Raw genomic sequence first — 27,382 nt, 5'->3', positions numbered from 1 at the left:
GTTAACTAGTTTTGAATGTAACTTATCCAGATATTCTAAATGACGAAGTTTCGATCAACGATCAACGGTAACAGATTGACGCACGTAACGTAACAAGTTGGTGAATTATGCAGTAAAAAAAAACAGAAACCGCTTTAATATCATGTCTATATAAACTTTGCCCGCGATTTTGCTTACATGCATTAGATTCAGTTGAAATTAAATCCAGAATGTTACTATACCTAGTGCCATCCACAAAGACGCGTGATTTTGTCAAAATTAGACATTGATGACATTGTAATAAGAGCCCACGGCACGCGTCATCGTGAATGACTCTACCTATAATGAACAGGATAATAAATTACCCATGACCTACCTAATGCCATCATTCGTTGCCTCTAGTCAAGGGCAAAGATATCAACACGGCCAATGTTACAAAAATGAATACACGACTTTACGCACTTAACATTTAAGGCCGTGAATACATATTTTTGCAACTGGCCGTATATCTTTGCCTTTTGACTGTATAAAGAATATCTACGCCAAATGTCATATTCTTAGACTGCGGTTGAGATTTAGGATGTATTGTAGGTACGGACAAGGATTCATGAGCTACAATGGAACCATTTCACAGTAAACGTCATAGTGACATCGCATTAATTAACACCTAGTTAACAAGGAAAATAGTAATGAATTTCCTCTTTTGAAAAGATTCTATTGTGGCTCAAAGTCCTTGACCGTACCAGAAATCCTATATTACATCCCGCACCCACGGGAATATCGGATCAAAATAACGAACCGGAATTCGCACACACAGCAGAGCCCAGCTTCCAAGCAAATTGTACGCAATGTGGGGCTTTTTATTCATTGGTTGGTGCGACCACTCTCAATTTTTTTTTGTTTTTTTTTTAATTTGTTGTCGAAACATACATAGAAATGCACTTTATAAAGCTGCCTATCTATGAATTACATTTCTTGAGATACAGCTCTGTGACCGACTAACGGACAAACGCGTAGCGACATTAATTAATAAATTTTCGTACCGAAGGGTGTCAAAAAAGGATGACAAAAGTGTCGACTCGTAGGTACATGTGTCCAAAATCCACTTTCATAGTGTCCCCTGAAAAGAGTACTTTGCAGTGGGATAAAAACAAAGTCATTCTCAGGAAAATTTAACTTCACTATGTCTTGCTTGGCAGACATCGAGCGAGTTTTACCTAATCATTGAACATCAATGTTTACATTAAGGTAGGTAAAGGTACACTATTCCGGGATAGTACATTATGCCGTGATATTTTGGTTTTTGTTCGTAAATAGATAGGAAACAATCAGTAAAATCATAACTTATTGCAATACTTCATTAACTATAGCTTAAATACAACCGAAAAAAACGAATTTTTGAATATATGTAATATCTTTTAAGCCGTGAGGTACTTTCAAACGCGTCCGTCGCAACCCGCAGTAGTTCGGTACGGGCGTGTTGTCAGTGAGCGTAACGTGGCAGCGGAACTTCGTAAGGATTTGCTGTGATACTGGTAAGTTTATTTATACAAACTTGTATCATTGTTGTTTTATAGTTATTATAGACGTATTTATCACCTTTCAAGTTAACTGAAAGCATATTAAAGTATTAATACTCGCTCCCGTAATTATGTACACCAATCTGACGCGATGTACCTAATTGCGTGAGTATCACGGAATAAGGAAAGTCAGTCCGAAAGTGTTAATCTTTTGTTTCTATCTAGATTAAATTTATTCATATGTTTGATGTGAATAAGTTAAGTAAGGACTGCAGATTATTGTGACGTAATTACGGTACATACAATGGTTTTTTTTAAATTTGAGTGTTATAATTGAGAACGAAATGTATAACTGTTAAGTCATACGTACGAATATGGAGTATGGCATCGATATTAAATTTGTTTTTATTTTATAAAATCAGAGCAAAAGGTTATTTATTTCGATTTTATGAGTATAATGGTTATATTATCTTCCAATCTATTAAAAAAAAATCTTGTTTTTTATTTATTATAACCATTTTTGGACCCCCGTAATTATGTACACGACTTTTGTACTAAAATGTCTTTATTCGGTATTATGAAAAAATAAAAATACTAATGGGGAGGGGTCCATGTTTTTAGGCTTCCTTAGTCACTAGAAACCCTTATCCACATGTATCGTTTGTCCGTCCGTCCACGGTTTAGCTCAGTGATCATTAGTACTTGAAGCTGAAATTGCATGGGTATATTACATATATAAATATAATATAAATACATATAATAATATATTGTTACCTTTTCAGGTAAAAAATGGCCTCATCCAATATATACGCCGAAATACTACTTCAAAAGTCGTTAAGATGTAAAATGATGGGACAGTGACTATCATACTTTAATATGATTATCAAACAAAATCTAAATTTCTGAATAAATAAATAAAATCTAATTTTGTTTTTGTTCTAGAAGTTATTTTATTTTGATATATTCAAATTATTAAGTTGAATCAATAAATTTAACTAAGCATGTTTTTCATTTTGTCATTTTAATTTAGATTACCTAAGTAGAGTATAATAATTTCCCCCTCCAATTCCAATTCCTCCAATTCACGCAATACAATTTTTTTTTATTACGTGATTTATAATCATCATTTAAAAAAAGTATTTTAAGTCAACTATCTTGATAGATGCTTGAACAATGTGAACTTTAAAGATAGCACGGAATTACGTACAACGACTCCGGAATTAAGTCCAGAGCCAAATTTTATCACGGAATAAGGGACAAACGAAGGGTTAGCGAAATAACGTTTATTTCTATAAATTAAAAGCTACGAAGTAAAATAATATCCTACATCCATCTTAAAAGACATATCCCTAAATAAAATAGTTACTACATCTAGAATCTTCGTTTTTTTTAAAAATCCGCAGTCAAAGTAGGAAACGCCTTAATATACCGTAATAAAGGTACATTTACATTATGCAGTGAAAAATTATCGTAACAGCGTCTCGATTAGGTACACTGATCGTTTCTTGACTTTTCTATTGCATGAATAATCATAGCATCGTAATAGACCAGGAACTAGTTTTCTTTGCATTATGATCCGACTACCTGAATGATGTGATGTGATGATAGGTACATTTTGCATTTATTATACGTAAATTGCCGATATGCAAAATGCAGTGCGAACTACATGTTTAATATTTTCACCCAAAACTTAAAAATAATGTTTCATTCGCATGAAAATTATAAGAACGTTAAAACGTTCTTGCTAAAGCGCTTAGGCTGACTTTAGCTAGCACACTTTAAAATTCGCACCACGTTTTGCCGCCACTTATAGTATAGTATAGAGCTTGCTTAAGTGTCCGGTAAATGTACGATAATAACCGGTAAATAAATCCTAATTTCTACGTGATACTTTGAATTTTGTCCGCACACGCAGAAACTAGAAAGTGACATGCAACTCTCACGTCGATGCAAGATCCCGTGTGAATGCACAAATAAACAAACATGTGCTCAGCTCAACAATAGCGTCGAGTTGTTTGTGATGGAGCGGTGGAAATGCAAAGCTTTTCACACTTTCACAAGTATTTGACGTATAGATTTTTATAATCATAATTACTTATTTATTACTTTAGAAAGAAGATAAAAAATAAAAGTTTTATTTAGTATTATTACTACTTATTACTTTACAAAAATTTAACACATACGAGGCCAAATATTGTTACCACAGCTTCCCTTGTTCAAGCAGCCTTACATTCTCTTTTTCCTCAGCTGCGATTTTCTCCTTTATTTTTGCTAATTCTGCGTCCCGAATCACTTTCCTCCTTGCTTCTTCTTCAAGATGCGCTCGTTCCATGCGGTTGTAAAGTGCTTGCTTTCCTTGAGCGTAAAAGAATCCAGCAATAAGCAAACCAAATCTAATGCCTCGGATGAGAGGTGATACTTGTATCGGAGGACCAAAAGGTAACGACGACATGATTTTGCGTTGAAAATCTCACTTACATTTTCTGTCTTTCTGAAAATGTCACAAATATATTTTTTACTAAGTATTTCACAATGCCACCCAGCCGGTGCTAAATTTCTAGTTCACCACACAGGTTGTTCACCTTTGTCGCATATTTCGCGAATCGGCAACATGCGTTGAGTGGTACATCCCTAGCGACTAGTGACTAGGTCAAGACCGTAACAATTTATTTATTTATTTGCCGGAATCACATTTGTTGGTAGGAAGGCCAGTGGCGAGTGGGTTGCTAAGAATATCGCCTGTCTCTGTTGCCGCGCCCACCAATTATAGTGGGTTGGCGGCCCGCCAGCTTGCCCGGCGTAGTCGCGTGGTCAACAGAAACAAAACGATTATCGATTTGGATCAATCATTCGATCACTCCTTCCGTATTGTTATTTAGAGCAGAACGATTGGCAAAATCAAAATCACCTTTCAAATTGTAACAACTCAACAGCTGAATATACCTACTAAGCAGTAGGTAAATAAATTATGACATGATGAAATTAAAACATACTGATATTTTAAAAGTTAATTTGTTTTTAAGTATTTCCAATTTATTATGTTTTAAATGTGTTTACACTTTACTTGCTTCTAAATTATTTTTCCACGTGGAGCCTACCTAGTTGCAATTAATTGTGAAATTAATTTAATTGACCCGAGTAGCGGATGTGGTGTGGTGACCAGAAACCCTTGCCAACAAATTAGCTCAATAATGTTGAGATCCTATATTTACTCGTAACGCTTATTCGTGGTCTGCAGGCGTAACCTACAAGAAAGTACAGTTTATTAGACATGAGTTTAGGATTGCATGGCATCGTCTTTGAGCACATTAACACATAATAAAACGGCTTGATGATAGTTCGGGTGATGGATACTTTCCCTTTTAGCGTGCTTGTAACGTGTTAAATATGTATGTCGTTAAGACAATACTACAACAATACCAGGTTTAAGAACACGAATTAAAGCGTTTCACTCATATCTAGCCGTGGTGGCGTAGTGGTTTGATTTGACCTATTCGTGTAGGAAATGAAGCAAGTTGTTGTATGGAGCCCCATGCATTAATTTCTCAGTCGATGAAATTTTGCTTGGTTATTGTATAGTATGAGCCGAAACTAACATATAAATATAAAAAAATCGGTCAAGTGCAAGTGCGAGCGACTCGCGCATGAAGGGTTCCGCACCTCCGTACAATGTTTTAAAAACAAATAGTTCAGTAAGAATTTTTTGTAAAAAAATCTAATATAAGCTTTTTTGCTGGCGGACTTTTTGCCCCTGGTTACCAAAGTAGGTAGTCGTCAAGACGAATCAAATGAGACCAAAATCGATGTGATCGTGTCGTTTTATTACACCATCTAACTTCATCATCAGATCAGCTCTACGTCATAATAATATTGCATTGTCATCGGATTTATACATGGATGCAAAATTTCAGCTCAATCGGTTGAAGATACCCACTTCAAATTTAAGTTGAAATATTTAATATTTTAATATTTTATTTAAATTATTGAATTCCACCTGAACAAACATAATTGATTACATTACATTACAAGTTAATAAAAACATATCACCAAAATGTAAGCACTAGGTGCAAGTATTTTGAATAAAGAACAATTTTAAACTCTCTCTCTCTTTGGCTGTCGCCCTGTCGGAGGCTGAATAGCGCTTTAGACTCTTGCCATGCGCCGAAAAAAAAAGTGGCTGAATGCGTTAATTCGGCCGAACGGCGCGTACTTATTATGAATTAGTGAATAAATCTTAACCTGATTCTAAATTTTACCTTGTAGGTAAATAAATAGTGTAACTTAGTATGAATTATAACGGACGTTTTTTAGAGTAAAAAACATTAAATACAGCGGCTGTAAGTGCTTTATTGAAGTTGGCTTTTGTGAAGTGTGTGGTGTGTGTCGGAGATTTTTGGATCATAAATTGTTATTTAGTCTTAATGCTGCACAAAAAAATAAACCACGGTCTTAGAGACAATTATTATAATTATCGAAGGTTTTATAAAATAGCACTAATAAAATCGCAAATTAATAAGTAGTTAAACATTAAACAACATAGGTTACGGGCGTTGCCCCTAGCAACTGACGGTCGTCATCTTGGTAGCCTAGTAATCAAAAACCGCTGAATGAAACACATTTCTTGTATGACGACTCCCTTTAATTTGTAAATTATTTTATTTTTAGTATCTGTTGCTGTCGCGGCCACTGTAATACATAATCTGTGAAAATTTCAAGTGCCTAGCTATTACGGATCAAGAGATAGACCCCTGTGACAGACGGACAGACAGACGGACAGACAGACAGACAGACAGGCAGACAGACAGCGGAGTCTCAGTAATAGGGTTCCGTTGGCACCCTTTGGGTACGAAACCCTAAAAACAGCCCTAAGTTAGGTATTTATAAGTACGTAAAAATACAAATCTAAACAGATTAGATAGAGTAATTATCCTCCGTTCAAAATTATTTTACCAAATAATTTATTTGTATCATTATGTGATACTAGAAAAAAATCTAAAACTTTTATCAAAAATGTTTTTTTTTAATGATAATTCATTTTTCGTCATCGAAAACTTGCTCTGACATTTTTTTCTTCTTATATGATCTTAGAATATACTTTGACGTAGTGGGTAAGAAAATCCAAAAAAATGCATACCCAAAATTGTGTATTTTAGAACTATTAAAAACTGAGTGGAAAATTCTCAGCCTCATCTCAGCCAATCCGCACTGGGCTCGCGTGAGAACTACGGCCCAAGCCCTCTCATTCTGAGTCTGAGAGTGGCCTGTACCCAGCAGTGGGGCGTATACAGGCTAGAATGATGACTCATACGTAAATTTAATTATATGACATGCAAACCGCTAAATTTATGATTTTTATTAACCTTCCTTAAAACTTGTTTAATACTTAGATATAGGTAACATTAAAACATTGCGTTTGCCGCAGCAATCAAAAGAAGAATTACGTGCTAACAGCAAGCTTTCTATGCAATGTATAGCAGTTAATTGAGTCATATTCATTGTCTCACGGCTCTCGTGGCATCAATTAAAGCTCTCGAAATGAAAGATAGATATAGCCATTGTTCATAATAGCTTGCTCGCAGACCGTTTATACCCGTAAATTGTTTGCAACAAAGTAAAGGTATTTTGCTGGAGTCTAAAATAAAAATATCGACGGTGCTTTCAATAATGTTTATTTTGATGACTCAATCAACCTTTCAAAAAATACGTAGGTAGGTACAAGTGTAAAAAAAAAAATTGTTATTTTGTGAAGCGGTATTTTTTTGCCTATTTGTTTTTATTTTTAGCTGCTTCTCTTATACATATAATTCTTTTTCTCCTCGATCGATCGAGTTTTTGCCCGCTACCCACCCGCTACCTTTACTAGAACTAAAATACGAAAACTTTTTGAAAGATTCTTAACTTTATTGACTAAATACCTAGTACTTACTAGCTGTATACCGCGAGTTCGTTGGCAAATTATTCGCATACAGTCAAACCGCGGAAGCTATAGGAACAATTAATCAGGATAAAAAGTAACCTACGTAGTAATCCATGATATGTATTCATAAAAAAATCTGAAATTTCACCAATATTATCCCTTAGCCGTTGCGTGATTACTTATTTACATCCAAACATCGTGAAATTATTTGAAAATTTCAATATTACTAAAATTAGTAGGATGACGTTACTGCAATGTATTTAAATATAAATTATTAATATAAATAGAAATATAATTCAAAAAGGAATGTATTTTAACTAAAAATTGTATCGGTCTCACTTTATTTAACTATTTTTTTTAAAGAATGATGGCCAGATGGTTCCAAAGGAAGAACAGCGCAGTTCGCAAGACCGGAACATTGCTGATTTTTACTATTTTTTTTTTATTTTTATCCATTCGTACCATGCCACGAATAAATGTTTTCATTCTTTCTTCTTTTTTTCAATGTTTGGTAAACCTATTGTTGGCTACATCTTGTTAAAATTGGAAATGTTCATACGCATTCCATTGATAGTGGCTGCGTATTATACCTGCTGTAAGATGGCACGTGTGTCATCTAGGTGTAGGTAATCCATGACTTTGTATCTAACGTAAGTATCAAATTCAAAGAGAAGCAGTCAATGGTAAGGCAGATACAGACACGTGTGTGTTGGTTGATATTAACTACAGAGGGACACTACACTACGGTGACGTCATTACGATTTCATAGGATGCTCCATAATAATAATGACTCAATACTAATTCTTTTATTACTCAATGTAATGTCGTACCATTGCACCAGTCCCTGCATTGTTCGCTTGATAATATTCTAGGTCACAATCACAACGAAGATCGTGAGTTCAATAACAGCAAGGCATTAGGTGCGGCATTAAATAGTGCATTACGTAATCGTTACATTAGGTCAACACGGTATGGAGACATGAAATGTCATAACCTTCATTCATTTGAAACATGGATACTAAAATACGCGCCTAATTTCGAACTAAGCAAATAAAAAAACGAGGGTGGGTTCCAGAGTACCTACGTACTTTATATTTTATATTACATAATATAGAAAAAAATAGATCACAGGTTTGTTAGGTTCTTGCACGGTTCTTGAAAGTGTTCTGGTAAAATTTTTTTGGTACATTTTGACCTAAGTACGTAGATGATTTCTATTAATTTTATATAGTTTTAACTACACGTCAGGAAGTAAAGTACCACATTCTAGGTAGCTATAGATAATAAAATCAGTATTGAACCCATTTTATACTGTGAATAAAGTTTACTTAACTTTAACTAAAGTAAAGACAGCACTCGTACTTAAAACATAAGTAATGGTGAAATCCGTATTTTTTTTATTTATTAATTGTTTGTTATAACAATGCCTGTTATAACTTACTACAGTTAATGCAATAAATGCGTCTTTTGTTTTTACATAACAAATATAACAATGTTTTATCCATTATGGAAAATGGAAACTGACGATATAAACCGGTATCGATAACCCGCTACATTCACATCTCTAGCTCCCCCCTCTTGCTGTTCGTTATCTCTTTCACACCTTTGTTGAAAGTTATCACCTTGCTTGCTTGCTCGTTTTTTCAAGTTAAGTTAGTCATAACTTGTCACTCAAGGAAGGTGTTTGTTGTTGCAGTATTTTACCGTTCTGCCGTTATAACATTTATTTACAAGTTTTTAATGTAAGAAACCTGATAAATGTATCATCAAGTTATTTATTACTTCTCTTCTATAGTTCTAGGCCTTTCTGGCATGTATCTTTCAGCTCATCAATTAAAACAGTGGGTGTGGTAGAAGTGTCAAAATCGATGTTTTGCCTAGTAGTTTTGGTGCCGCATCAATTTTTACGTAATAATGTCAACATACGGCGCCTTGAAAAGATAAAATAAGCAGTGCATAGTGTTTATAAGTGTATTTTTGGTGCAGAAATCGTCGTCGACGAAGACTACCACAATGACGACGCCGGCGAAGTTGTTTGGACGAGAGTTGTCCAATTATGATGAAGTGGACGTCGACGAGCTATTGTCCAAGCTCTCGCAGGAGGAGCTAACCATGCTCGCCAAGGAGGTTGATCCAGATGTAAGTTGTCACCTTCATGTTACTAACTGACTAGCCAATTCTCCATGTAAAGCAAATAGCAATTTTTAGTAGGTAGTGTAAGTACAGTTGAGGAAACTGAATCGCCTACCGGGGTGGGACCTTTTCATAATTTCTTTGCCAGATGTGTGGAATGAGAAAATGACATCAGCAGCACAGGTTTCACACTGGTATACAATTCAGTTTCTTTGACTGTAGATATCACTATCATATACATCAAAATCAAGCCATAACACATATGTATGTATGTTCAGAAAGTAGCAAAAATGCTGATAGTATGCTATGCAATCAATGGGGTGACACTCTTTCCCAGCCCGGATAATACCGGGATGGAAATACCGACCCCGTTTTTCGTGTACATGCCCATAGAAGCTCCTGTCAGTTTCTATGGGCGTGTACACAAAAAACAGGGTTGGTATTTCCATGTTGGTGTTATCCGGGCCGGGAAAGAGTGTCACCCCAATCTATGTATAAAGACATAATCTGAACACTATTGAACCGTCCAATACACTAAAACAAAGTAGAAAACTGAAAAATCTAATTTAATGACACCAGTTTCGTTAATAACAAAATCCACATGCTTTTAAAGCAGGGATAATTTATCCCTTTTAAAACATTTTTGACCACAACCAGAGTTGTATTTAAAGATTTGACACCCCAGGCAAGTTAGCTTTAACACCCCATTAAATGATGACAAAGTAATCATCATCAAGAAAAAAAGTGCCATATGTGGCTTCACCGCCCCTTTGAGCCTGGTGCCCCGGGCCATGGCTTCCTTGGCCCTAGGCTAAATATGACCCTGGACATAATGCTACATAATCGTCACCATCAGTAACCAATATTATCATTTTCCGTATTTTAGCGAAAAATTACTACAAATAGATAATCTAACCTTAAAAAAAGTATTTTTAATACAAGCTTTTTTTGCTGACTGTACTTTTTGTTGACTGTACTTGCATTGTCACCCTAACTACATTTGCATACCAAATTTCAAGTCGATGCTATTAGCCGTTGAAAAGTTCCATCCTGCGGAGACGATCCTAGCTGGACTACCCAGATTATTGTATTGTCACGCGATTTACATAAGTATTCCAAATTTCAAGTCAATCTGACTACTGGAACTTGGTCAAATTTAACATGCAAGATTTGATTACAGACAGACTGACAGACAGAATAAGACAGGTGAAACTAAATAAAAGCTTGTAAAACATGATTGTTGGGTTCTTGGCACTGAATGTGTTGAACAAAGTAACATGTTTATCTCTGAAAGGATTACTTATTCCTGCAAGGCATTCAGAGAACAAAAAAGATAATGCTGCCAAATACCTACTAACTGGAATGGTAATGTTGGTACTTTCCACTCCAAGAACAAATGAGGTAGTTCATTTAATGACTCTAATTAGTCAGTTACCCAATTTATTGTGTTGCTTACCTTGAAGTGTGAATTGTCAAGTCACTGAAACATAATGAAACTGGCGATTTATGAAGTAAACACAAAATTTAACTTTTTGCTTCAAGTTCGGCTGTATTGTTCAAACAATTGGTTGCTTTGGGTAAGCAACTTTTACTGCTAATAACTCCTGGCAGTAGCAAAGTATGTTGTAAGTTGATAATTGCTCAAAAAATAACTGAGTATCTATTCTATTTGATATGGAATAACCATTTGGCCACAAAAATTAGCAGGTGCACCGATTTCAAAGCTGTTCCACAATGCCAATTGGTCCCAAATGCTGCATGAAAGGCCACAAACCCAGTTTGTTTTAATACTTTCAGTCAATTTACTTCTGAAATTGAAATTCTAATTTAGTGCTAAATCTCACCAAACCAAAACCAGAGGTTCAATTAGAGTCTAATCAGGTCACTAGAAATACTTAAGTGAAATTAAATTTGATTTTGAAGACAAATTACATACCCCTTTTAGGCCGATAGGACTACGTTTTTTGAGGTATTAAGTTTCAAGAATTCTAAAGTTTCTTATTTTTTGCCTGTGGGTACTGTAGTCGTACCTATGAAGCTTATTGTAGCGTTTTGTGTCATTTTTGTTGCCTGCATTTTCAGCAATTTGAAGATTTGTGGTTGTTTTTTTTTTATTTGAATAAATCTCGCAAAATAAATTTAAAGTTAAAAATAATTATGGCATCATATCTAGGATAGCCTGTGGAGTATGTAAACAAATTTGTGTCATTTTCGTCCAGTGCAAACTGTTATATGGACAGTATGTAAAAATGGTGTGAAAAAAAAAATTACAGTTTATGAAATATTTATTTCCTATTTCAGATTACTTACATACGCCTATAAAAAAAAGTTGTGCCAAATTAGACCACGCAATTTTAAGATTTTAAATTATTTTGTTTTCTTAACTACAAACGCTTCAAAAAATATGATAGTCATTAGAGTTCACATATTTTTTATCATCAATGCATGATAAATCGACATTGTAAATTTGTGTCATTTTCGCCCACGATATTTAAATGAATAAAACATAAAAACAAATGGTTGCGGTCGAAACGGGTCGCGCGGTCAAGCGGCGGGGCGACGGGGGGCATAAGCACGCAAACACGTTCGTTCGGTACGATTTCATCTATGGGAAGCATTCATATTAGATAATACAAGTACTGTCGTCGCATGTAAGTAGGCAATTGCTGGCTGAGTATGAGTATTAAACGCGAGTATGAGTATTCCAGCCGAGACTAATATAAATTTTTCTCAAAATGTATTACGATATTTAATTTTATATCAAAATTGCAGGTGTATTTTTCCTCTGAAACACCACGAGCTGTTTCACACACATTAAAAAAAGTCCGAGGTTCTAACAAAATAACTGATACCTAATGGGTAGGTATCAGTTGTTTTGTTTTGTTTTGTTATTTTGATTTGCTAGATGTTTTTTTTCTGGAACCAGATTGAATTGGCTGTAGGTACAGCAGGGCTACTGCGAAACTCAAAACTCGAAGTTCGTATCGTACTGTCCCTCTCGCTCTCGTATTAAATACTGTAAGTGTCAGAGGGACCGCACGACACGAACTTCAAGTTTCGAGTTTCGTAATAGCCCTGACTCGTGCCAACTTAGATATTACCGTGACAAGTTTGAGACTTGATAATAATAAAATTTAAATGCGACATTGTTGTCGAGTATAGCGATCCTGCAATGTTTTTAACTCTTTCATTTTTTTTTCGCTGGCCTTAAACTATGTACTTCGCCTATTATATAACTTAATGAGTATTGAATTGACTGACTTTTATCTCCGCTACGTAATAAACAAATTGCATAACTTTATTTTTTTTTGCATACTCTGAATGTAGTACCTATTCAAATAATTAAGTATGTAAATAATAGGTACATTAATTTAAGAATCAAAAAGGCTGATAGTTATATATAAAAAAGGTTGCCTGGAAGCTTAGAGCAACCCGGGCGGAAGGGAGTAGCCATTCGACGCGTTCCTCTCTGTCAAAGTACAAGCCCAATTGGGCATACGAATTTTATAAAACAAGGCGCGCTCGGATTTCAAACTATTAGACCGAATCGAGAAGCGCGAGTGAACGCGGCGGTGCTAAAAATACCGAATTGTTCAGTTTCCTGCTGTAAAAAGAGATCTGGGACATCAAGCTTGCAAAATTATAGTGTTACATTTCACATGGGAAGTAAATTGTTATCGTATTATTGCTATTTAATTACATTTAAACAACAAAGACGTACATTATTGTCGGATTCGTTTACCAACATCGAGTCCTAGCGGTACAAATTTCGGATCGGTCAAGCGATAAATCGCATAAGCGATAAAGCGATGACTTAATCATGTTACTGTCAATGTGTTAGTTTGGAGTCATCTGTAAACGAATTATTAGTGTATTGTTGGGTTATTTATGTGTTAACGTCGTCATTACAGTCAGTTGGCAGTTTTGTTTTTGCATCTAAATAAGCCGAACTGCACTTTTATGCACATTTCCCCCGCAACAAACGCCAGAACTATTTTAAAGGTAATCTACCGCTAAGGTTGCTCCCTTCCGGTAGGAAGCCCGCGTTGCTCTAAGCCTGGAAGAGATCGTTCTTAAGCGATAAGGCCGCCTGTTGTTTTACCCTTGTCATTTTCATTCTGTGTACCTGTTCTGTATCGCTTACTATTTTTGGTGTACAATAAAGAGTCATTGTATTGTATTGTATTTTATATAAAAATTTAGAAATGGTATGTTAGTCGACAAAACTAATGTTAACTTTAACTGATTGGCATTAAGTTCGAAAATTCTAATGATCGAAATTTGACGTGGATCCTGCTTATGACGCTAAAGTCGGATTTGTATTTATCTGTCGTGTCGTGTCGTGTCGTCACGCATATATATAGTTAATTTAAATCGATATCTATATCTATAAGTATCCAAATTTCAGCTAATGCTACCCAGCCGTTAAAGCATGATTGAGTAACAAACATCAAGATATACAAACTTTCGCATATATAATATTAGTAAGATGTGATCTAGCCCTAAGCCCTTCTCTCTCACTCGAACTTAAAGGAAGATGGATATCTTGTATCTTGGGTGTCTTGTATGGTCTTGTATGCCCAGCTCTAAAACCTGGCTATCGCGTCACTGCATATCTAAAATAGCAGCGCTTAGCGTCAACAATCCTACCGGTGTGAAGTTAGCGGCCGATTATAACCAACCAAATTAAGAAGTTTAAGTTATTATTTGCATTTGTGTGTTCATAAGAGTGACAAAAACACAATAACTAGCTTATATTCAGGGAGAAGTATTCAACCTGAACGTCTGGTGAAGCAAGAAAATTATTGCCAGCTACACCATATGAAAAAAAACACCAACATGGAAATGAGAACCTCTTCAAATCTTTCCATAAAATAACACTGGACACTAAAAGCTTTCTATAAAAGCTGCAACTGTTAACTAACCTCATCTAGTCTAGGAGCCACATCCAATTTGGAAACGGGAACTCTCCGGTTTTTGTGGCATGTTATTACGCACGCTGAGAGCTTTTGATCAACGCTTCAAATGTCCAGTAACCTCGTTTCGTTTTGATGAAAAGGTAGAATTAAAGCTAGCGGCCGATAAAAAACAACTAAAATAAAAATAAACATTGATTGGAAAACGCCTTCCTCTAGATATTATATTAATATCTAGAAAGATATTATATATTAATATGATTATGCATTTCAAAAGCTTCGATCAAATGCGAAACTACCCATAACCAACATCTAGTACGGGAGCTACGCCCAAATAAAAGTAGGGGGCCGAAAATGTATGCAGTAATATAAAAAACGACCAACTTGGAAATGCGAACTTCTTTAAATCTTTCCATATTATAATACTGAATACTAAAAGCTTTCGATACAAGCTGCAAGAGTTTAGTAACCTTATCCAGTTTAGGAGCCACACACGATTTAAAAAAAAGCGGCGTATTTCTTTTTGTAATAAAATGTGAATAACAATATGTTGGAATGCGAACCTCTCCAGTTTTTTCTGGCATATTATTACGAATGCTGAGAGCTTTCGATGAACGCTTCAAATGTCCACTAATCTCCTTTCGTTTTGAAGAAAAGGTAGAGTTAAAGTTAGCGACCGAAAAAAAAACTAAAATAAAATAAAAAACAATTTGAAAATGCATTTCATCCAGAAATTTTAATAAGATGATTATGCATTTAAAAAGCTTTCAATCAAATCCGAAACTGCCCATAACCAACGTCTAGTACGGGAGCTACGCCCGAATAAAAGTAGGCGTAGTGCGTAATAATATGCCAGAAAAAAACTGGAGAGGTTCGCATTTCTAACAAGTTGTTATTCTCATTTTATTACAAAAAAAAATACGCCAGTTTCTTTAAATCGGGTGTGGCTCCTAAACTAGATGAGGTTAGTAAATTCTTGCAGCTTTGTATCCCGTATTATAATATGGAAAGACTTAAAGAGGTTCGCATTTCCAAGTTGGTCGTTTTGTCATATTACTGCAAAATTTTTCGGCCGCCTACTTTTATTCGGGCGTAACTCCCGTACTAGGCTTTGGTTATGGGCAGTTTCAGATTTGATGGAAATCTTTTCAAATGCATAATCGTATTAATAAAATATCTGGAAGGAACACGTTTTCTAATCAATGTTTTTTTTTATTTTTGTTGTGATTATTTTCGGCCGCTAACTTTAAATCTACCTTTTCTTCAAAACTAAAATGAGGTTACTGGACACTTGAAGCGTTGATCGAAAGCTCTCAACGTGCGTAATAACATGCCACAAAATACTGGAGAGGTTCGTATTTGCTATTTGCAACATGTCGTTTTTCTCATTTTATTACAAAAAAAATACACATGCTTTCATTAAATCGGGCGTGGCTCCTAGACTAGTTGAGGTTAGTTAGCAGTTGCAGCTTTAGTAGAAAGCATTTAGTATCCAGTGTTATTTTATGGAAAGACCTGAAGAGGTTCGCATTTCCATGTTGGTGTTTTTTTTTTTTCATTTTAGTTTCGAAGTTTTATATGCTGCTTGTTTTAATCTGGTGTAGCTGGCAATAATTCTCTTGCTTCACCAGACGTTCAGGTTGAATACTTGTCCATAAATATAAACTTGTTTGTGTCATACTAACTACTAAAAATATAACTAGTTTGTATCATATATCAACTAGTGTGTGTGTGTTTTTTGTCAGACCTCACAAATGCAAATAAACCTCAAACTTCTTAATTGGGTTGGGTTATAATCGGCTGCTAACTTTTGGCCGCTTACTTCACACCGGTATCTGGTAGTAACATCTTGGTAAAGCAGCCAGGAGCGTCTCCTCAGAAGGGAACGCCTCAGTGATTAATGACATCGATTTGAAATTTGGTACGGAAGTGTTGTTTAGATACAATGAAATTACAGTCAACCAAAAGTAATCAGCAAAAAAAAACTAAAACTTATTAGGTAGGTATCTCGTAAAAAATTGCCATGGGATAGGCATAAAATCTCGAAATGACAAGCGCTAGACTTAAATTCATAAAATTTTGCACAGCTGTTTTTAATACAAAGTCAATGATAACTATGATGTAATTTTTGGGATTACCCATGAGAATTCAGTAAAATCTCGGAATCAATTAAACTGTCAGATTACGCGTGCGAAGCCGCGGGTAATATAAACAAACGAACGCTGCCAGCCGGCGCCCAAGCACCCGATGTACTCTTCCCCGCGCTCGCCATTCGCGCGAAGTACGTTTCGTGGTAGTTTTTTTTTTCAATAATGAGAACCGTGGATGAAAATGACACAAATTATGAATAGTGTTTTTTTTACACCGTTAATAATCAAAACACGTAAACTCTAACAACTTGAATTTTCTTTTGTGGGTTTTACAGGGTATTGTATTAAAAAAAAATAATATCTATAAATATCGTGGATGAATTTGACACAAAATATTTTGGATAACAGATATCAGTATTTTAAAACGTCTGACATCTTTTTAACAAACTGTAATATTCTTTTAGAGTTAGTTGGGCGAAATGTTAGGTACTGGTTAAAAATCAGGATTCCCGTGGATGGATATGACACAAAATGCCTATGTACATCAGTTACTGCTCAGATATTAATAAGAAAGTAAAATTTTCGTCTTTAATTTTTTTTTCGTCCAATACTAATGGAAAACACTAATACCTAATTTCTACTTATGCAGGCACCCAAAATGACACAATTTTTGTATTAGGTTGGGCAAATGCTCCGGAAGCTATATGCGAAAAATAAACAACTTTAATATTTTTGAAGCCTCAAAACGTAGTCCTACGGGTCTATTTCGTACCCAGCCTATTACATTTGAATTTGACATAGATTGTACATAAGGCTCACTGTCGTAACTCTTACATTTGAATTTGAACTTGACATGGATTGTACATAGAGTCCATTCTCATAACTTTCATATGCGTTTTCAAAACTCAAACTCAAACTCACAACATTTATTGACAAGAAAAACACACATAGTTACACATAGTTTGATAGTGATGCAAACAGAAAATTGTAAAAACCTTCTATGGTAATCTTTTTCTAGCATGAGCCTCCTTTCTCCTCTAATTTCCTTTATTACTATCATCACTTAAATTGAATTACAGAAAAACAAGAAAGTATGAGCAAGCATACAATTTTAGGGACCTATAATTAAATTGTTCCAAATTATCTGAGTTTCCACAAGTAGATGTTGAAATAAAATTGTAGGGTATAGGTAAGGCAAGCTACAGTAACTGTCTGTCTGCTCTAGTAACCACCCAGTTTGCATAATGTAACAAAATGATTGTAAATTCCCTTCTTAATTTACATTACGTGCTTTCAAGTGTGGCAAATTTGTATACTAGTTAAAATTGTAGCAAACTATAGTTTTATTTTATTTTATCCTTAGTTTAAAAAAGATTTTTTTTTAGTCTTTGTGAATTTTTAACACGATTAACATCCACCTGTCATTAGAATAACCCTGCCAGAATTTGGACATGCTTATTACATCATTGAAAAAAGGTAGATTATACAGAGCTGCAAAAAATCTGGGCCTCGAAATGTTTTGTTTGTGCACAAAAATTTACTGCCCATCCCTCACCTTTATCCTTCTTATTAAAAAAAAAACTAAAAATTTTTGGAACCAGCTAAAACGTTGTATACAATTTTCATAACTATTATATTTTCAAATCTATATCTATCAGGTTACATTACTTAACAGTATCAATTAAAGCAATTTCTATATTAACATATCCTCCCACATTCCATTAACCAAACAAAATTATTTTAGAAGCCTAAATTTCAATTTAGGCTTTCATTACAGTTCCAGGAACAACAATAATAACAATTTATATCTACCATACTGAAACTCACTTGCATCGTGAGAGTTGCGGGAAACCGGTAGATGCAAGTGGCGAGTTGTCGTTCACTGTGGCGTTCTAAGGGGGGGGCCTTTGTTCAGCAGTGGACGTCTTCCGGCTGATGATGATGATGATGATACTGAAACTATTTACATTAAATAATGTGTCAATACTTAGGGCCTGTTTCACCACTTGTCAACTAATTTTAAGTGGCGGATATCAGTGATGCCGTTTCTGTTTGTTTTGTCGGAATAAACAAAGACGGCTTTATTTTTATCTGACACTTAAAGTTAGTTGACAAGTGGTGAAACAGGCCCTTAATGTCACAATGATGTCTCAATTAAGTATACCTTAATAAGCTCGTTGTGCGTGACACTTTGTAGAACCCTGTTGTAGTCAGCATTTGCCGCATTTATAAAAAAAAAAACTTGGTAAGGACAGCAGAGGCTCCCTGAGACAGGGTTCCACATACGAACTTGTCAAGTATACTTTAAGACTCGCATGTTAAGGCAATTAGTGCCAACCTTGCCACAACCTTACGACAAGCACGGATTAACAATTTCTCACCATTATTATAGGTAATTGGAGGATTGCTACAATGGCATTGCACAATTACTAGAAAACTTGTTTGAATATAACGGCAATTATGCATTAACTTGTAGAATTAATTAAAGGTTTTTAATGATTCCCATTTAATTATTAGTATATTAGGTATCGAATTATCGGGAGGTCATTAAAAGTCAATCAGTCAAAGAAAAAAAAAATGTCTATTTGGTCACACTTTCCCTATATTTTAACACAAATCACATTAACGAGCGAAATGGATTTTGCAGGTGGTAGGACCTTGTGCAAGGCCCGCCCGGATTGCTACCACCATCTTGCTCGCTAATCCTGCCGTGAAGCAGCAGTGCTTGCACTGTTGTGTTTCGGCGTGGAGAGTAAGACAGCCGGTGAATTTACTGGCACTTGAGGTATCCCATCTTAGGCCTCTAGGTTGGCAACGCATCTGCAATCCCCCTGGTGTTGCAGGTGTCTATGGGCGGTGGTGATCTCTTACCATCAGGAGACTCACTTGCTCGTTTGCCATCCAATCGAATAAAAAAAAAAAAAATTGACACAAAAGGGAAGCTGGCTTAGCTGAAAGTTACGAATTGCTTCGCAACGCTGATATAAAACCATTTGACTATTGAATAATAATAAATAATAATAATAATATACCGCTCTACTGAACTCCAATTAGGGTTCTACCCAATCCGAAACCTAGATTAAGGGGTCTCTAAAAATGGGACTCTGAAAAGTTTGGGTATCGGGGGTGGGGGAGGGCTACTACGAAAATCGAAGTACGTACTGTCCCTCTCACACTCTTATTAAATCATATTAGTGTTATATTTTGCACTTCGTAGTATCTTCGTATATGGCCAGATGCCTGATCTACGAAATTATTGAACTTACTAGCTTTTGCCCGCGGCTACGCCCGCGTGGAATTCGGTTATCGCGCGGTTCCCTCGGGAACTACATTTTTCCGGGATGAAAAGTAGCCTATGTCACTCTCTGGTCCATAAACTATCTCTATGCCAAAAATCACGTGGATCAAAGACGGACAAACATACAAACACACACACTTTCGCGTTTGTAATATTAGTATGGATGGCGCATGGATATTTGCGCCCCATAGAGGTGCTGCCCGGGACTGGATTTAACCTGTCCTCTCCCAGAGGCACAAATTTGTGCCCAAATTCCTTTGATCCTGTTATCCTGGGAGATGACAGATTAAATGGTGACTATCTTAATGATAGGTTACCCTCCCGAGATCCAATATAACATATATCTACTTAATTCAATTAGATCTGTGTTGATATGAAGAAGCTTGTTGTGGATATATCTAATGTTCACCTGACGAACCCTGCGCTGTGAATGTGATTTATAGAGGAGGGTTGATGGCACTAATTAGAGTAATTAGTTTTGTTTGATCATTTTAAAATCAAAGGGTTTCCGTTGTTTTGTCACTGGCAGATGGCAGACATTAAGCACAAACTAACAGAGTAACTAAATTATCCATTTGTTTAAGTAACATTCATACAGAATAAAAACGACGATGTCATCAGTATCTTTACCTCATGCTCAATTATGAAACGAGGCCAAAGCAATAAACCAAAAGTCTGCAAGACTTAGGTATCGCTATCAATTGTTAGCGGAGCCAAGCCCCACTTGTTCTTTATCAAAACTGATAAACTGTATTTAATAATTGAACAGATAAATGAGGTAATGATACTCTTTGTTTTCGATAACTTTACTTAATCCTCTCCTTAATAATATGTTATTGAACAACAGCATGATAAAGTAGTAAGTGTTGACGATAAACTTAAAATAAATGCAGGTAAATTAATTAACATGGTTGTCGCAATAATGGTGCAAGTGCACAAATAATCATTTGATAATACGTTTACTACATCCCTACTAATCCCTACTAATATTATAAATGTGAAAGTAACTCTGTCTGTCTGTCTGTATGTCTGTCTGTTACGCTTCACGTCGAAACCACTGAACCGATTTTGATGAAATTTGGTATATAGGTATTTTGAACCCAAAGGATCAACATAGGATACCTTTTATTCCGGTAGAGGGCGCCACCGCGCGATAACCTAGATCCGCGCAGACGAAGTCGCGGGCTTAAGCTAGTTTTTAATACAATTCTAATGCGAATTATTGAAATTTTTGCTAAAATTAGAGGCCGTATTGTCATCGTCAGACTTCTCATTGCCGCGTTCGCAAGCAAAGGCGTATTGACCATCTCTTCTATATGGCCGCTTTAGGGGGATGAATTATAAAATGATAAATTATATATCAGTTTACATATCAATTGTTAATCAAAACCAATTTGAGCTATCTAAGAAAATATTCGAAAATTGACTTCCCCCCCTATACAGTAAATATTTGTAAACCTGTAAATTACACCAAAACCTATGAGCTATGAGAAGTTGATGGTATTTAAAAAAAAACTCTGTGTCACTAACGACTCCATACTGCGTACATTTTATTTAAGCGTAAACCACATATATAGGACAGCAACGGGTCGGAAGTGCGGCGGGCGTGTTTACGTGGCTGTATATGAACAATATCCACCAACTGCGGGCACGGGGAGCGTCATGCGCGGGTGCCGCGATGTGATGTTGTTCATATACAGCTACGTAAATAGACCCGCCGCGTTCCCGACCCGACCTGCTCTCGACCCCCTGCCGTCCTTTGTGGTTTAACGCTTTAAGCATGGCTCTTCTAACACTAGTTAGATATTCATAGACACCTACAAATATCATAAATAAAACCAAAAAATCCTCTTTTTTCAGGACAACTTCCTCCCACCATCGCAGCGCAACAATTACGACTGCGAAAAGGACCCTACGGGGCCCCTGAACCGTAAGAAGCTGATCGAACACATAAACAAGCAAGCCCTGGAGACGCCCGACCGGCCTGAAGTCAAGCCGTTCGTCGCTGGCGTCGTTAGGGGGAAGAAGGTAAGACTTCATTATTTGTGCCTCAAACAGTAAAGACCTCACTGGGTTCCTGAATTGCAAGAAGAACTTCACGGGGGACCTTTGAACCTTAACAAGCTGATTCAACACATAAATAAACAGGCGCTAGAAACGCCGTCAGACCGGCCGAAGGCTAGGTGTAAGAAAGTAAGAGGGATACTGAAGGAAAGAAAGAAGGAAGACATTTATTCACATTCACAAAGACACACAAATACACCAAAAAAAAAAACAATAAACAGCAAACACAAATAAAACAAAAAAGAAATACAAAAATGAAAATTCACGATTTTGTGTGTCCCCGCAAAAGTGAAACGACCGCTGACTCAGCATAATGCTGAGGCATAATACTGCTATGTATCTCTGTGACTTCTGGGACTCAATCAAGTTGTTTAACGCGGCTAACGTGGAACATACGTCGGACGCCGATCCGATATGGAGACAAATTAAATATATGAATTTAAATACTCATGGAATCTGATCCGAAGGCGCATAACAGCAGTTCCGCGCTACGTCCGATCCTAATCCGTGAAAATACGGTTCGGAGTTACTCGTACAACTATCTGTATGGTGAAATTGGATGACGGAAATCGTAAACTACCATACAAATAGTTCTACAACTACTCCGGACCGTATTTTCACGGATTCGGAACGGATGTTGTGCAAAACCGCTCTTTTGCGTCCATCATCAATATTGGGACGTATCTTTAATGAGCGTGAAGCCGTGGTGGCCTAGTGGTTTGACCTATCGCCTCTCAAACAGAGGGTCGTGGGTTCAAACCCCGGCTCGCACCTCTGAGTTTTCGAAATTCATGTGCGGAATTACATTTGAAATTTACCACGAGCTTTGCGGTGAAGGAAAACATCGTAAGGAAACCTGCACAAACCTGCGAAGAAATTCAATGGTGCGTGTGAAGTTCCCAATCCGCACTGGGCCGCGTGGGAACTATGGCCCAAGCCCTCTTGTTCTGAGAGGAGGCCTGTGCCCAGCAGTGGGACGTATATAGGCTGGGATGATGATGATGATGATGATGATCTTTAATGAGTCGATGTTCGTAATTCTAGTACCGCCCGTGCGACATACAATGTTTTTCATCACATTTGCGAGTAAAATTGTATATTTGTAAAAGAAAAACTAATATTTTTTCAAAAATTGCCGATACCGCTGTCTGCGCTCTTGGCAGCGCCAGCTCCCCGCCCTCTGCAGCATGTGCCCGACGTGCGCGCGCCGCGCCTCTGCACGCCATGCAGTAACAACTTACCGATTTACCGACCACGGGTTTCATGAGAAGCACATTACGGTCGAGGGTTTTATTTGGGGGGTTGCAACCAAGGTAGCCTGCATGTTACGACACTGTTTACGAGCAAGTGTGATGAAAACAAAGTAAAGCACGACTCCTGTACGTTCCAGTGGATGCCGCCGCCGCCGCCCGAGCGCTTGCGCGACGCGGACGAACAGATCTCCATCGACCTGGGCGATGAGTACGAGCAGGCCTTGGGAACCGCTTCGCAGGAGGAGATCATCGATTTGGCTGGTACGTAGTTCTAGAGAGTTCTTAGGGTACTTCAAAGGCCTGGTTAGATAATTTTCCCAAAATCGTAGCGTAATTTCCATTCGCGTTTTTCCCCAAATGCTTTTTTTCTCATTTGCTTTTTTACTGAAGCTTATTTTCGCAAGAGCGTTTTTTTTTTCAATTTGAATCGACGCAGACACAGTGTCGACGGAGTCTACTTCTATTCGTTTTTGGCCCTTCTCGGGCCGATGCAAGTTCAACATAACCTAAAGCTCCCTATGTTTCTGAGTCGATGAGGAATAACCCGATTTTGGAAATGAGCTTCAGTAAAAAAGCATTTGGGAAAAATGCGAATGGAAATTTTGCTACAGGTAAATAACGATTATAGGAGATCTAACCAACCCACCAAAGGCGACGAGTTGAAAGCCTGACCAGCGGTATTTTTTCATGATAATGTTTTAACTTAGCTGCCGACAGGGGAAGTTGGAAATCCGAGGGAAAACCTTTGCCCAGCAGTGGGACATAGAAAATGGCTAGTAAAAAAAATGTACAATTGGACCTAATTAGGTTAGGAAATAATTTGGCCCCTACTAGTGCTGGTATGTACCGGGAACAAAGCAACTAAATAGATAAATGTTTTCAATCAATATTATTTATGCCAGAATTTAATTCAAAATTCTAGAAAATCTCGTAACGCATTCACTGCCACCTATTTTCCTCAGGTGCCACCGACGCACATGTGCGTTCAAAATGTTTGAATAATTATAACAGCGGCACTGGGCGAAGTTCCGGAAACGCATTATATGCGTCGGTGGCAGTGAATGCGTTAAAGGTGCGTTCGGTTAAACTTACCCAAGTATCTGTTATAATGTTCCGGATATATAATAATGTTTTACAAAATCATCAAACCAGTAGATTACCTACTATTATTGAAGAATTGATCCCACAAAAGCATTACACCTTCATCAAAGGCTATGCCGTACCCAAATCCTTTCAAACTCATACAACTATGCAAGCACGTCCTTGTATATTCTAAAAACAGGGTCATCTATCGTTGCCCACTATATAACATGAATAATATGACATACGGACATTTCCTAGTAATGTTACGATTTGGGACAATCCCCAAGGTTGACACGTAAATATAGTAATTTTACTGTATTTTATTGATGTAAGAAATTGACACAGTTTACGCGAATTTTTACAAAATTGATTGAAAAAGAAATGTCTGTATTAGAACTTTTTCATTTTCTCGACGATATGAATTATGTCTTTCTTCAGGAAAGATTTTATATCGTGGTTGGTTTCTTCTTGCGTATTTTGGTAACATTTTAGAAGGGGACATATTTACTTGTATTAAGCAATTTTTGATTTATTTTATTTTATTCGTTAGCATTTTCAATTTCTGTTATAGACTGTGGCACTGCGTACCGGTTTAATTATGACGTTATTCAGCAACACGGAAAAGTGTTTTGAAAAATATTTTCCTTCTGGCGTCTCATATTTCCTGTTATATTTATAGAGTTCGGTTAGGAACATTATTTATATCTTTTTCTTTAGACGTAAGCAAAGTTGCAAAGTTGCTTAGGGAATAACGTCGTGAAGCGTACCAAACAGCTCCAAAAAAAACGAAAACTTGAAATTATTAAGGCATCTAGTAGTCTTCATTCAGCACTGTTCCTTGTTAAAGAAGTAGATTAGATTAGATTTATTTATTACCTAATGAAAAAATACATTATATATACATGTCAGGTAATTATAAGAAATTCACAAAAGGATCGTCAAATTGTATACAAAATAATAATAATAGTAATAGGTATATGATAGTGGTAAATTAAAAAACATTGTCAGCCAAAATAAAAATAGAATTAAATTTAAAAATAATAATAATAATAATCCTGGGTAAAACATGGTCAAAAAGTTGAAATTAGGTACAATGTCAAGACGATAAAATTAAATATAAAATAAAAATAAAAGTATTCTTTACACTTCGTATTTGTGGTAGCTCTAGGTGGCAGGCATAAAATGTTTTTTTATGTTCTTGTGCATAAGGTAAAATCTTTGTCTAAGACTCAAGGAAATCAAGCACTGTTTTTATTTATTTTTTACAATTCATGTCATTGATAAATTTATAAAACTAGGTAATTATAATAAATTATTATAGAAATAGCAATGCATGACTAATAAAAGGTAGTAAATGAACATTTATCCACACTGTGGCTGCTTTATTTGAGAAAATTCGATTCGCTTCACTTCCATTGTTCTCACAAGCAGAGTGTAGAACTTGTTCATAAAACCCATTTTACCCTTGACTTAACTATCGACGCTCGCCTACGGCGCGAGTAGCTTTAAACGTCTCAAGTAAAATGCCACGTTTGTACAATCTACTATTGTTTTGTCATGCAGGAAATCATCATACATTTCTGATCTGCCTACCAGATAACTACAATCATTCACCAACTTCCGTGGCATTACTATAACAATTCTCACGCTAGCCCGTTTTGACAATCATGATTTTGATCTCGGCACGAAAAATTTCTAGTAATATTGCAAAAAATGCCAGTTTATAACTGGCTGGCAATCGTCCAGTGGCATACCGAATCTAATGTCGTCTTGTCTTTGCGCCACGAGCAACTTTCAAAAAGTTTTCATATACGAATTCTGATGTGCAAATGTCGAATCAAAATCTCATGATATAAGAGCCAGATTGGCATAAAATATTTTCTCTGATTGCGTTGTTTTAGAATTGTCTTCAAAGTTTTATAGTTGTTTGTTTGCTCCAGGTACATGTCGCATGCCTTAGCCGCTATTACTCTGACCCATAAATTTTCTCTATCCTTTCGCGAGTGTATTTTGAATTTTTATCGCCTGCTTTGGCAGTGCACTCGGTGTCTATACGGGCCGGTTGACAGATTTCTTATTTTGGTGGTATACAGCTGTTTAATTTGATGTTTATTGAGCGACCTTGCCCAATAAAGTTTGGAAAGTCTGTAAAAGTCAGATAAAGTGAAGGACAAAGACGTTGATGATAGCACGGTCCCACTTTCACAGACTCGGCAACTTTTTCTTTTTCAGGTGAAAAATTTCACTGAGCATTTGTCGCAATTTCAGATTTTTTAAAACTCTTTATCTCATTTTCTAAAGCTTCTCCATCTGTAGTCTATTTTTTAGAGGGGTGTTGTAACTTTGACGCCATTGTTTGTCACGCCATGGACCGATTAAGATGCGGTTTTTTACGTGAAAGCGAGTTTCCATGCGGTATTTCTTAGCTATGATTACATAATTAAAATCGCTTCAGCTGCTTTTGAGATAAGTATTGAACTTTAAAATGACATTGACGGAGGTTTTCCAACCTTTCCAAGTTGGTTAGGTTATAATACAGCCTGCTTACACCAACCTAACCTACAAACTGTTTGTCATTGCAGCTATCCTTGGCTTCCATTCGATGATGAATCAGGACCAGTACCACGCGTCGTTGCTCAACAAAGGGCAGCCGGTCGGGCTCGGATGGGACGGCATCACCAAGGCCACCAAACAAAAGGTAATCATCATCATCATTAGTTAGTATGGCCAGCAGAGCTTGGTCGTTTATCTTGTTCTTCAATTAGTATGTCAAGCATCTTGTGTGATGTGTGTATTGGATTACAGAATCCATGCATAACCTATCAATGTAATATACACTATCTCTGATTATACGATATCGAAGGGACAGCAATATTTGGCCGTTAAGACGTTTTGTAGTATGTTATAACAACTAGAGACTATTATAATAACTAGAAATATTTAGATGACGAAGGTTGCCATGAGACCCGCTATGTTATTATATAAATGATGTTGTTATAATCGATTTTGCGTGTATTTTTGACGCTTTGTATAACTAAAATACCACAAACGGGACGGGACTTATCATGCTAAATACACGAGTAATATTTACCACATTACAAATAAATAAGTATCCTGTTATAAATAAGT

At 36.4% G+C, this 27,382-nt stretch overlaps 1 protein-coding gene across 1 annotated transcript in view; it reads left to right on the top strand.

The window, feature by feature from the left end:
- Positions 1–27,382, top strand: part of tmod (tropomodulin) — a 69,194-nt gene that overhangs the window by 28,205 nt on the left and 13,607 nt on the right. Inside the window, 4 exon segments of the mRNA XM_074086614.1 lie at positions 9,403–9,555; positions 21,714–21,881; positions 23,308–23,431; positions 26,836–26,951. Coding sequence (XP_073942715.1) covers positions 9,403–9,555; positions 21,714–21,881; positions 23,308–23,431; positions 26,836–26,951 — 561 coding nt within the window.

The sequence above is a fragment of the Choristoneura fumiferana genome, chromosome 4 (genome assembly GCF_025370935.1).
Source record: "Choristoneura fumiferana chromosome 4, NRCan_CFum_1, whole genome shotgun sequence".
NCBI classification, from domain to species: Eukaryota; Metazoa; Arthropoda; class Insecta; order Lepidoptera; family Tortricidae; genus Choristoneura; species Choristoneura fumiferana.
Note: the sequence above shows the minus strand (reverse complement) of the source record. Positions and strands in the feature narration are given on the sequence as shown.